This window comes from Dreissena polymorpha, chromosome 2, assembly GCF_020536995.1.
Source record: "Dreissena polymorpha isolate Duluth1 chromosome 2, UMN_Dpol_1.0, whole genome shotgun sequence".
NCBI lineage: Eukaryota > Metazoa > Mollusca > Bivalvia > Myida > Dreissenidae > Dreissena > Dreissena polymorpha.
The window spans coordinates 153751338-153764512 of NC_068356.1; the positions used below are offsets into that span (position 1 = coordinate 153751338).

Below are 13175 nucleotides of genomic sequence, written 5' to 3' on the forward strand. Positions count from 1 at the left end.
TACTAACTTGTTAAATAATAATCTTTCCGACAAAGTATTGCATTTATTAAATGGAAATCGCACTGCTACACAAATTTATTGAAAATGTCCCTTTATCTGACATTCAGTGTTTACTTAACTTGACCCAGTTATTTGCCAAGTAGTCAGTTCGCATGCATGGGGAATCCCAACTGTTAACGAAAGCAGTCAACTGGTAAGAAATATTTAAGTTACCGTTATCGACTACATAAACATTTATTCGATTTCCAAACAATAATACAAAGTGACCACAAAATCCAGAGTGTTGAGCTATTTTCACAGTCACTTAAACAGATGTGTTCCGTTTTAAAATGCATTTTTCCATCTTATAATAGTTATTGTTTGATGAAGAATATATCTAATAGGCAAAGTTTTTTATTTATAGTCTTAAAATGTCCGAATGGGCCGCAATTCAATTGTTTCTATTGAAACACATTTAATTTTGGAGAGCCTTATCACGCATGTTTGCACATGTCACTTTAAATTTTTTTTACTTACTTACTCACACAAAAACCCGGTCAAAACTCCGATGGATTTACCGTTCTTATTTATAGAACATGTTATCATTAGCCTGTACGGAATAAACTATGCAGGTAGTATTATTTTGTGAGTTTTGCTTTACATTTGATTTCCATTACTTAAAATTGCGTCAAAAATATTCTAAAGTTTACATATAAATTACATTATACTTATACAATAAATATATTGTATTTATGTAATAAATGCTCGAAATAAAATATTATCTGGTGTATAATGTCTCATTAAAAAGGCTTGTTGCATTTTACTTATGGCCAACTTGTACAATTTGGAATACATAAAAACAACTTATAAGTAGAATTATTTCAATGACAAATCGTACTATGAAAACACGTGTTGGACGTATACACATCTTGGTCTTAGTCGGGGCCGCAAAGCTCCGTCTGCTGTAAAGTCCACACACCCAAAATCGTTATTGAACTAATTAAGAGAAATCATACGTCATACGTGTAAGGTTTTTATGGTCTTCAAAGTAACACTATTCGAGCTATTTAAATATAGAAAACGATTGAGTATGTTTTAAATTCCTGTTATGTGCTATTTTAATCAGAATAATATTCTTTCTCAAAAAACGTATTAGCATACACAAACGATTGCATAAAAATAAAGAACTTGAGTGCAAGAAAGGGCATGGTTATACAAAATCGTCGTGGTTCATTGTTTCTCTATTATTGTTCGTGTCCAGTTATTACTTTTGAGATTTGCAGCAACATCGATTCATAATTAATTAATTCATTTATAGATTCAGTGTTGAATGTATATACACTTTGAAGTAAAATATTGATTTAGTATGCAATTTTATAACACAATTATATTTGCAAGTTATAAAACAAGTTATTATAAAACCTTAGTTGTTTTATAACAATGTTTTACGAAAAATATAAGATTCCCACAGATCTACTCGTTTTTAGTTGGTCGCGTTAGCGGCCAGCTAAATTTACAGAGCATATTTTGCAAATCAGTATGTGCTGAGAAGCCTTGAGTACGGCAAGAACCGCAATTCACTCTGCCAATTACCGCTGCCTGTCTGCAGCAGACTACGAATGATTCTGCTCTAGCTAGCTCTCTAGCAGTGAGTGTATATGTCCACTAGCAGTGAGTGTATATACCAGCCTGTAAGACGACATTGGCCAGTCTTGTGTTTATCATTGATATCTGTACATATTGGCTGCTTTCCTGGAAAACGGGGCTTAATGCACGTCAAATAAGATTAGCCTTTGTACACTGATTAGCTTGTGCAATGCGCACAAGCTAATCATGGCCGACAAAAACGAACAACTTTAGTGCCTTCAGCGCTTTGATTCAATTATAATTTTTCTATGTACCTAACAAATAGCTGATAACAGCAACACTCTGTACAATTTTATTTCGATTCACGTTATCTCCATAACATATGCTTGTCATAATTGCATAAATGTTTAACAGATTATAAAGCAGGAAGCGTTACAATGCGTTGACATCATAGTTTATTATAGTTTAAATAGTGCATGACTTGTACACACTCACACTATATTTATATTTGCGAAACTTAATATTTACTGAATGCGTCTGAGGATGCTAATGTCTATCTCCTTCGTTCATAGATGATATTAAACGATTACTTACACAATAAAAACATACCATACAACCTGTTTTCATTAAATGAATGAAAACTTGACACATTTATTTTTGGAAAATCTCCGTGGCTGGTCAAAATGTATTTACGTATCTATCTTTAATCGTGTATTCTGCACGTGACACACACTACTTGATTGTTTCTCTAAATATTATAAAGCAAAAAAATGCATCTACAATGTATCATTCAATTATGTGTGCGCGAAACTCTTATTTTTTTCTACGCGTGTTTATAACCTTTGGAATCAAAGCGTTGATCAAACACTACCAATACATCTTGTATGAATATAAATCCAAGTATACATCCAAATATAACCTTACACGCACTCTGGCCGTGCCTGTATACGTTTGACGGGAGGGCCAAGACAGTTTTTGAAGAAACAAAACGAGATACAATAATTATTTGGGTTTGGAGGATGTATATACAGAAGTCGCTGTTTACTTCTTTAGAATAATGCGCATACATGTATTATCACACGCTGTTGACATTACTTAGCTCGGGTTGTCAACCTCTATGTAGTGTTATATATATATATATACTGTTCGCCAGTTCACAGCTTAATCTCTTACAGTGAGCTATAAATACGAACGAATTACATATATCTATGCGGTGCAACCTTGTTAGTTCATATTGATATTAGTCTGAAAGTGTAATGTTCCTCTACGAATATACATTCATTTAACATACGCTTACAGTTAAAGGGAGGTAACTAAAAAAATGACTGATTTAAAAAGAATGTACACAAAAAGAAATTTGTCATTAAGATTCAATTGCAAAGAATTTCATAATTATTCTCCTTTCATAGCGCAACATCTTAAACATAATTTTACCACGTTATAAACATTGCGCAGTAAATGCTTTGAAAATAAACTATACAGGGTCGTTTTGTCAAGTTAATTTCAGTTTATCAATAACAAATTATGTATTGCGAGGCGGGAGCTTGTGGTGGTGGATGATATGTGATTATCAATACGTATTTACTGACATTTAATTTGCGGATGTAAAATGCATATAGCCAAACGACAGTATTCTATAAAATAAGTTAAATACAGATATAGAGTAGATACGTTATGCTATTTTCGGCTGTTGATTTATTTAGCGTCTCATGTATAATCACGAAGGTTAAAATTGTATGATGCTCGATAGGCTTTAACTTTCTTCTTTAAGGTAAACAACTCTAGACAGAACCAACATGAACAAGAAATCAAATTACAAATCCAACGTTGTACTGGACATAACTGCATATTTAAAAAATTTTACTCATCACCATGCTCGCGTCGTTATTTAATTAAACACCAGACCAATTTTGTTAAGCTTTCCAGAGTACATGTATTCATTCTTAAAAATATAGAATCTACATGTCTATGGCTGTATAATCACCATTACTGTTTTTCATTTGTTCTATTTATATATTTCCAGGATCGGTTTATGTGGATTGTGTGTGTGATTATATTTTACGAAGCAGGTACTGACTTTTAAATATTTTTATTATTATATTATTATTATTATTATTAGTTGTAGTATTAGTATCAGAATTAATTATTATTATTATTATGTTGATAATACAACTACTAATACTACTTCTTTTTATAATAAGTATGCTAATGATAATGATAATACACATACAAGCGATACCTTGTTTGTTTAATTTCCCAAAGCAAACTTAGGCACTCAAATAAATAAATAAAAAACATATTCAAATTATGTTCGTAATAATCATTTTAACAGATGTTTGTTGAATGTTATTTAGCGTGTTCACAATTCAGGTGTTTCAGCCATACAAATAGACGGTCCATTGGAGCCCCCAGATGGAAGTAACGTAAGCCTTACATGCATTGCTAAGGGCAGTTTTCGTTTCACGCTTCTAAATTCCGAGAATGTTCGGACCGCTATCGGGGAATGTACAGCATTTGGCGACTGCTACTTATACAGCTCTGCACTTACAGGCCAATATGAGATAACCAAAAACGATGAAGAGGCGACACTTACAATCTTCAATATTGACAGATACAGATTTGGCATGTATTCCTGCTCAGCATTATTCAATGCCACTCTGTCTGACAGCATATATATTCAACAAAAGCCAGAGTCAATGGATTTTACAAATACGTGTACAACTTGCCGCCGGCATTCCCTGTTGTTACCATTGACTGTGTTGATTTTATGTTGCAATTATACTTGTATATGAATGTTAAAGGGATTCGTGGTCTTACAGTGTTCTCATTTAATAACGGATAGACAAACGGTTGCATTTAAATTTAATATACGCGAAGATCAGCCCTTATCTTGTTCGAATTCATATAAACTTTATTTCAACACTGGTTTGTAACGATACATTTTAACACATGAATGGGTTTACTTCATATCAAATAATGTATTCTGACGCACTGCATGCCTGTTATAAATATGTGAAATAAAAGAACTTCTGATATGGATGTGACACAATGTCGTTCTCGCGTAAGGAAGTTGGAGTTCACGTTAAATAGAATAAGTTGTACGAACAATAGAAAGCACGTCCCTTATTTTGTAACATAACTCTTAAAGGGATCTTTTCACGCTTTGGTAAATTGACAAAATTGAAAAAAGTTGTTTCAGATCCGCAAATTTTCGTTTTAGTTTTGATATTTGTGAGGAAACAGTAATACTGAACATTTACCATGCTCTAATATAGCCATTATATGCATCTTTTGACGATTTTAAAATCTAAAAATTATAAAGCGTTGCAACGCGAAACGATTGAATAATTTGGAGAGTTCTGTTTTTGTCGTTAAATTTTGTGAAACTACGAAGATTGCTTATATAAGGTATAAAATACGTCATGAATGTGTACTCGGCGGAATAGCTCAGTAGGCTAAAGCGTTTTTACTTCAGGACTCTGGCAGGACTCCAGGGGTCACTGGTTCGAAACCTGCTCCGGGCAATGTTCTTTTCCTTTTTTAATTTTATTCTTGATTTTTTACTGGTGCTTTTACGATCCAATGTTTACATTTATCAATATAAAGCATTTAATGAATAAGTTAAAAAAATGCCAAAATCTGTGAAAAGGCCCCTTTAAAACGATACGAGTATACATGTAGTAGCTGGATCTATGTTGACTCGAGGCTGGACATTGATGCCGTCGTACATCTGGTGGAGTGTCTATGCTGTTATAGATTGAATACAAAGCGCTATAGTGAACAGCAATATCATGCTAACATACTTTCCCTTCCATATTAGTGCGTTTTTTTCTGTCAACAAACAGTGTCTTCATGCAACGGACTAATGCAGAAATATAATATTTACTTGCAATGTTATCCCTTGAGGAAATATTTTCATTTCTGTCCATGGCGTTTCTTTGCATACATCTGTTTAGGTGTGCGCATAGTTCAATTTAAATGAAGTTGGACAGTTGGCATACTACAGTTACATTGACAACCAAGATGGCGTCCAAAATATGGGGTGTTATTATAAAAGTATCACATTGTCTTGTTGTAACAGATACGCGAAATTTATACCAATAGCTAAATATTAAATTTGTATAATGACCAAAAGACAAGTTCCTTTAAGCTACAGAAGTTCAAAGGGCATTACGCAATTGTTCCATTTAATTTCCTCTTAATGTTTTCATATCCACTTGTATGGTCACTTGTCAGTATTGTGAGCATGGAAATGAATCATATCGACACAGATGTTTGCATATGTTTCAGTATAAAACTATATTCATGTTTAATTCGTTTTATTCAAAACTAGAGATCACAATAAAATCAATGTTGTAATAGTGAAAGCACATAGTTAACATTTGTTTGTGATATATCAATAACAAAAGGATGTTTACTAGCGGATATTTAAAGTTAATAAAACTACAGCTGATTTACATCATTAGTTCTCTTCAACACGGATTTCCGTTTTGTAAGTAATTTATTAGGTTGCCAAACTATTCAATTAAAATATTATGTAATAAATATAAACAAATTTATCTGAAAAATCCTATAAATTGCTATGTTATGTAGAAATACGCTGTTCACAAATTATTCCAATTGCCAATCTAGTAACGGTTATGGATTAATGTCAAAGCGCCGTTTAACTATAGTTCTATTGAGTTCTCGGTAGAGAGTGTTTTAGAAACATTTTTGTTATTTTTTTAACATTTTTAAGACATTTCAACTATGAGGAAAAACACTTTGAGCATTACATTTATACACTTATATTGGCCTTTGACAACACTTATAGTGTTCAATAACTACAGATAATATGACCCACACGTTGGGGTATACACTATACAATTCATTATACACGGTAGGAATTTCGTATTACATCATTTGATGCGGGGCGACATGAAATGTTGTATTAATCCAAAGGATATTTTTAAATATAATTTATACAAGTGGCTTTACAATAGTAGGTCGTATTTCGAGAATACAACCAGAAGTGTTTTATTTTGTGTGTGATATCACAGAATGGATTTTGAGGACGATCGGTTTGCAGATTTATTGAAAACATAAACATAAATAAACATGTTTATGTCCTATTGCAGCTCAAACACCAATGATAACCAGTGATACAGGTTTTTTTGATACGGTCATTACATGTAGCATAACTGGTCAGGAAACGGTCCCGGTAAGTTTTTATGAAGAGGACAGACTTGTAGTTCAAATAAAGACCAGCAGCGGGTATTGCCAACAAGATCCACCAAACCTACCGAATAACGTTAGATGTTCTTGCTTGGGAGTAAATGCTTCATGTACTGTTTCCACTGGGGCGCATGGCGATACTTGTACAAGATGGAAATGCGCAGTACCAATCAAAGGTGTTCTACAATACAGCCAGGGTGTGAACGTGTGCAGAATAAGTATGTTTTGTTTTAATGGACTTTTGTTGCTTAAACATTTTTTTTTATAGATTTTGACTAAATATATTGCCTTATAGAATATCGGAAATTTTAAATACAAGGTTCTTATTGATTTAATTTTGATGTATTTAATAAACTTGGCTTTCCAACCAACACCATAGTATTAAAGCAGTTACACTTATTTTATTTTATGCAGAACACACACGTCTTACAACGAAGATCATCGACGCAGACAATTGCTCCAACAATTTATTTAATGAAGTGATATGGACAATTCACGGTTTGAACATTAAATATAATATGATATTGTCTATATTGAAGACATATAATACAGCCAATTTGAGTTCATTCATGCATAAATACCAGACGCATACTCGTGCATCGATAACTGCATGTAGATTGGAAACACTAGCATACGAAGAAAAGACCCTTGATATTATGGGTATGTACATTTAATTATGTACGTATTTACACCGTTATTATTGCTACAAACAAAAACAGCCATTCGCTCACGAGTTTTAAATGATTGCTTTCAGATCCATCAGAATTATGCGAGCTTGATAGCTTAATGCCCGTAAATAAACCATGTAACATCACAGATTTGAACCCGACAGTATCTATAATTAGAGAACCAACTATCGGTTCAAAATGTCCATCAATCCCGAGGACACCAATACCTGAAGTGTTGGCGCTGTGTGATGCTGTTAACAGGGTAGATGCAGGAGCACAAAAATTCGTGGGCAACAAAGTCGGTCATTTCAAACTGGAGCTTTTTTGTAAGTGAAGTTTTCTATTTGAAAGTGAGAATGTATCCATTACATCTTTCTGTATTGAATACTAAGTGCATGCCTATTTTGTTTTTATTTGATTGTCTTTTTAATTAATAAAACGTTAATTAAAAAGCACATAGTATGTGCTTAGCGTTGAGTTTTTGTTCTAATAGAAAACATTTGAATGTTCAAAACAATACAATTAATGCATCTAATGTGTATATTACGTATTTTCGGTTATTATACAATGCTTTCACAATTGCAGTCAGAGCGTCAGTTGGGGAATTCTTTATAGAAGGTTTCATCAATCAGACACACATAACGTTTTATGATACCAACCCAGTAACGATATTATGCCGCGGTGATGGTCACCCAGCTCCGGAAATTCTATTATTAAAAAACGGCTTTCAATACAGTCGTGGAAAATCGACGATTCGATATACAATGACACCAAGTGGCTCCCATGATACCGGAATGTATACATGTGTAGCTGCTAATGCACTTGGAAAAGACAGCAAGGCAATTCAAATCAACTTTCATGTTGACAAAGACCTTCATCAAGGTCAGACGATTATTTAATTGCAATATGCTAGTAGGTCTTTTAGCTAATTTATAGTAACGTTAAATTAAGGTGAAATTATAACAACATTTTTAATATTGCAGTAACATTCATATTTAAAACAAAACGTGTGCACATACATATGTTTACATCACATGTGAAGTACGTCTAAACATATAAACATAAAACTGATATTAATAATATGTGGAAAGATTATACAAATTATACATGTTTGCATTAAATATTTAGTAAGATTAATGACACACAAACTCGTTTGATAAACAGGTGAAACTGAGAATACAAATAAAAAAGATGCTAAACAATCAACAGTCTTTATCGTTGCGGTGTGTTGCACTGTTGCTGGCAGTTTATTTTTGTTGACACTTAGTGTGTGTATTCTCAAGAGAGGTTACACATGCGTGTCGCCGCTAGTAAGGATTTTTCGTTCTACTAGTAAGTATCAATAAAAATGCAAAATGATCAACATATTTTGTATGGTGTGAATATCAACTACACATACTGACATTTCAAACCAGTAATAATGGCTGCTTTATTTCTTTTCAGCGATACTGGAGAGCAATAATAACATGTAAGATGAGTTTGCTTAGTAACCATATAATTATGAAGACACTTTATAAAGGACACACCAACGAAAACGATTAGTTTTAATATTATCTTATTTTATTAAAATGAATTTGCTATCTGTGCGATCTGCTTACATTGAACAAAAAACGTCATGCATGTGCATATATAATGTGTATGTTTTGCAATAATGCACATTACATACAAAAGCAGTAAAGCGTTATTTCCATTTGATATCTTGTATAAGCATATGCCGTCAGTTTGTTATGCAATATGTTCTCTTCTTTTTCACAGAAATGCAAATTCTGCGCATTCAGATATGAATACAGGAACCAACTACGCATTTTTTGAAGGTAATACATGAGTTCTAACTGTTCACTGTTATACATAATTTCTTCTTGCATTACACATTACCCTGTTTTCGACAGCGCATCTGTACGATCTTTTTTATTTATTATGGTTTCTTCATTAGGTACAAAAGAGACATATAGTTTGCAATTGACTTTTAGCATTACGTCAATAACCGTTTCTTTTGCATGCAAATTCAGCTATTGTCTATCATCTGTGCCGAAGGTAAAGGCGCACATAATTTAAAAAAAAATGAATCGGATAAATAAACAAGGTTTGTGCCTCCGAAATTCGTAGCTTCGAATAAAACAATTGTTTGTAACACACAGGCCGGTTTCCAGATGACGAAACACATAGTTCCGGAGTTGTGAATGTGCATGTATCGTCAATAGAGATTGCGGAAATGTCACATGCGTTCGACAATGAAACTTACGCCGAAAGTATAAAAATATTGGAGGAAGGACCGGTGAACAACTATTGGCCAGGTAACATATATGCGGATATTATTCATATAGTGTAAAATTTAATTCTTGTTTTCTATTTGAACTAAAACGAGATTCAATTCATAAATATACAATGTCAAATTAATCTTTACAGTTTTAGACGTTGTGTGTTTTTCAGGTCCAAATCATGCGCCTGGGTTTTGTCGACGGAAATGGTTCATTGATTATTTTGTTTAATCAAAAATGTTTTGTTGTTTTGTATGTAGTACTATGCTGTCGACATAAATTTTTGGACACTTCGTTGTTTTACTTAACTAAACGTGCATTTTTGTGTTTCTTTGTTCAACATTAATAATTCATCAATACTTCTTTGTATCAATACTGCATATTGCATGAACTACTTATATACGTACATATAGATTTCATTTAATTGGTTACTTTACATAGCTCAACAGATGATCCCACATATTCCTGCGAGCTGGGAGCAATTGACGCAAATGATGACGACACTCTGTGCAATGGCGCTATAGCTGCTGATTTTGCGTTATCAGGTACACATATGGCCAAAATATTTGCAGTTATGGTCTGTTTTCGTCATCTTTTTACATTGCGTTGTGATGATTAACGCTTCCGATATTGATATTAATGCTGATAAAAATGTTTAAACTGTGTTGCATGCTATATAAGAATACCATTAAATTCATGTTTCGTGTACACAATGAAGAATTTACAAACCAAGACCTAGTATAGCAATAGGGAAGATAAGATTATGAAATTAAATAAGATTAAGCTAATTTGTAACAAATCAAATCGAGTTAATATGCAATCGAACTATATAGTAAATGAAAAAACATTATTAACATCAACCCACGTTTTCATTCATTCCAAATTCTTGTTCGATTCAATATCTTCAGCAACAAGATGCACTTCAAAACCTGAACCGTGAGTATTAAATTATAGTCTAATTGTTATGGCAAAATGCACGTTCATAAAAATGTGTTGATCAATCTAATGTTGATATAGAAAACATTCGAAATCTAACGTTTTTCTTTGCATAGTGTTGTTCCTAAAACACTTCTACATTAGTGTAAATAAAACGCAAATGCTATTTATCATGATTTAGTCACACACTTAATATCTTGTTTATTAGAATCATGTTAAAATGAAATGACTTAAAGGCATGCAACGCGTGTTGTCATAAATATGTAAATAGTTTGAAAGCATGTCCATTATAGGACGAATGTTGGTATTCGTCATTGTAGTTCAGAAGACGCCAAATGCAGTGCTGTCTCTAAGAAGTAACGACTATATGACGCCTCAAATAACGGCAAAGCTACAAAGGCAGAACCAAACGATTGCATTGCCTATGTTGTCAATTCACCATCGATGCCATATGTGGGTATCTACAGTGTTGTTAATAAGAAGAAAACTATACTGACGGCGCACTATTTGTCGTTTGTTATAACATCGAAAGACCGATGATAACAATGAAACTGGGGTAAGAAAATACCATAAGACTTGATGACTTCACTTAAAGCGTTGTAAAAAAGAAACGACGACCATACGACATCATAGTTAGCGTTGTCAATTCAAAGACAATGCTAGATGAAGGCTCTGAGAATACTGAATATTATGCAAAGGATGACCGCGCATATATGAATGGGCTGTGGAGCGGATTATGTCGCCGACGATGATAATATGCTAGTCCACTACACCTTTTGACCGTGCCATTGACATCCGTGCCATGGGAGAGATTGTTCTCAAAAACAGGTCTCCTTGTTACAAAGGCTAGCCACCGCATCAGACACAAGCTAGTGGACAAAGTCATTTGCTTGACCAAATGAACGCTGTTGTTTTGTGTATGTTCTGCATTTACATGTATGTTTGCTGATTAGTTTAAACTGTGAGACAAAATAAACATTGTGTACTTATATAACTTTTAACATGTATACTTTTACACAGGAGGAAATAAATACAAAAAAGGATATATTTTCAAAAGTATTAAAATAATGTTATAATACATTTAATAAGAAATTGATATGTAATAAACCCAAGGGACCTCAAATAACTTTCGTTTCTATAGAGTGCATGTACGAGCTGTATGAAATGTTTAACGAATACTTAAATATTTTTACTTTTAAACATTTTCGGTTAACCGGTTAATAACCGGTTACGGCAAAAGGTTTACCAGTTAATTAATTTGTAACGTATTTCATCCCTTATTTAAAAAGTAGTTGAAATGATTGTTTCAGCAGTCTATGTTAATCTGTATTATTGTTAAAAATAGCACAATTATTGTTAAAATCTTAAGTGAATTTTATTAATATTTGTGATTGTCTTTGGTGTTTTGGTTGGGCTATATCTTGTTTGAATCAGTAATCGTGCGTATATGAAAAAATACTTATTTCTTGTTCAAATGACGTTGTGTTTTGTGTTGTTGTTTAGATAGTACACTGTATTTTAATCTCTTGAGAAGTAACAAGCTGTTTGGAATACCAGACTATCTAGTTATAGGAGTTGAACTGTTAGATTTTCTATAACAAATGAGCCAAGTGGTAACATATAAAAATGCGTGTAAACAAATGGATTAAATTATTTTAGTTTGTTGAATAAATAAAATGTACAGTTTGCACTGAAATATTTGTTTAATGTGTTAAAACATTCGTATTCAATTGTCTTAATTAATTATTGTCGAGTGCAGTACAATTTGGAAAATATGTTTATTACCAACATAGCGTTTCCGCAATATTTCAAAATTCATCAATAGGGCCGAGGTAGCGCGTTATATTTTTCCTACAAAAGTCCCGTTATCGAATTCCGAAATTTTTCGAATTCCGAATGTTTTTTCTTCAACTTGTTTTGCTTCGTATTTGGATTTAATCTGGGCCTTTCCCAAGTTATTTATATTAGTTAGTAAATACATGTAACGACACTTTTCAAAAATACGAAAATTTGTAAATAAATTTATTTCATTGTCATGCGCTGTTTGTAATATTTTTAAAACGCGTTTTTCAGCGAACAATGTATGCTTACATTCTTGGTTTTCTGTGCGTTTCGCTGTTTGCTTCATGCAACATGTGACCACTGTACTATTTATTTCACGCGTTTCGAAATGTATCATGCGGTTTTTGTCTTTCGCTTTATTACAAGTTTACAGTAGAAATATAAGCGATTTCTATTGTACAGGTTTAGCACGAGGAAATTGAAACAAAGTTTTAGGTTTTGTATAGTCATTCTACTAGACGTTCTCACTTCGTAAACGTCGATTTTGATATAAAATAATTATTTTGTATGTATGTTGTTTCACAAAATAAAAATTGTCTGCTATTGTTTAAACACGTCAAAAATGTACGTTAAAACAATATAAATGTTTCGTAAATGAGACCCAGCATTAAGTTTGTGATCTGACACCTGACAAACAGGTTTCAAGCGTTCACCGTCTCTGTTTTTCCAGGTCCATCAAGTTCACTTTAAG

The 13175-nt window shown here is 32.9% G+C and overlaps 1 protein-coding gene across 5 annotated transcripts; it reads left to right on the forward strand.

Moving 5' to 3' along the window:
- On the forward strand, positions 1 to 12332 carry LOC127869518 (uncharacterized). Of its 5 annotated transcripts, none has more exons than XM_052412148.1 (15): positions 1 to 193; positions 3590 to 3635; positions 3937 to 6058; positions 6684 to 6998; positions 7195 to 7440; positions 7535 to 7774; positions 8034 to 8330; positions 8613 to 8780; positions 8892 to 8916; positions 9204 to 9262; positions 9587 to 9742; positions 9879 to 9915; positions 10148 to 10251; positions 10615 to 10642; positions 10963 to 12332. In XM_052412148.1, the coding sequence occupies exons 3-15, from the start codon at positions 5977 to 5979 to the stop codon at positions 11000 to 11002; spliced, it is 1797 nt and encodes a 598-aa protein (XP_052268108.1). In that variant the 5' UTR covers positions 1 to 193; positions 3590 to 3635; positions 3937 to 5976; the 3' UTR covers positions 11003 to 12332. The 5 variants fall into 5 exon arrangements, with proteins under 5 accessions (XP_052268108.1, XP_052268110.1, XP_052268107.1 ...); XM_052412147.1 differs by lacking the exon at positions 1 to 193 and adding an exon at positions 240 to 611; XM_052412149.1 differs by lacking the exon at positions 1 to 193 and adding an exon at positions 532 to 624.
- Positions 12333 to 13175: the final 843 nt, after the last annotated feature.

Excerpts from the sequence above, each read along its gene's own strand:
- LOC127869518 (XM_052412148.1), top strand. The coding sequence starts at position 5,977 with ATGTTTACTAGCGGATATTTAAAGTTAATAAAACTACAGCTGATTTAC. Across the intron at positions 6,059-6,683 it reads TCAACACGGATTTCCGTTTT|CTCAAACACCAATGATAACC; the intron begins GTAAGTAATTTA and ends GTCCTATTGCAG. Across the intron at positions 8,781-8,891 it reads AAGGATTTTTCGTTCTACTA|CGATACTGGAGAGCAATAAT; the intron begins GTAAGTATCAAT and ends ATTTCTTTTCAG.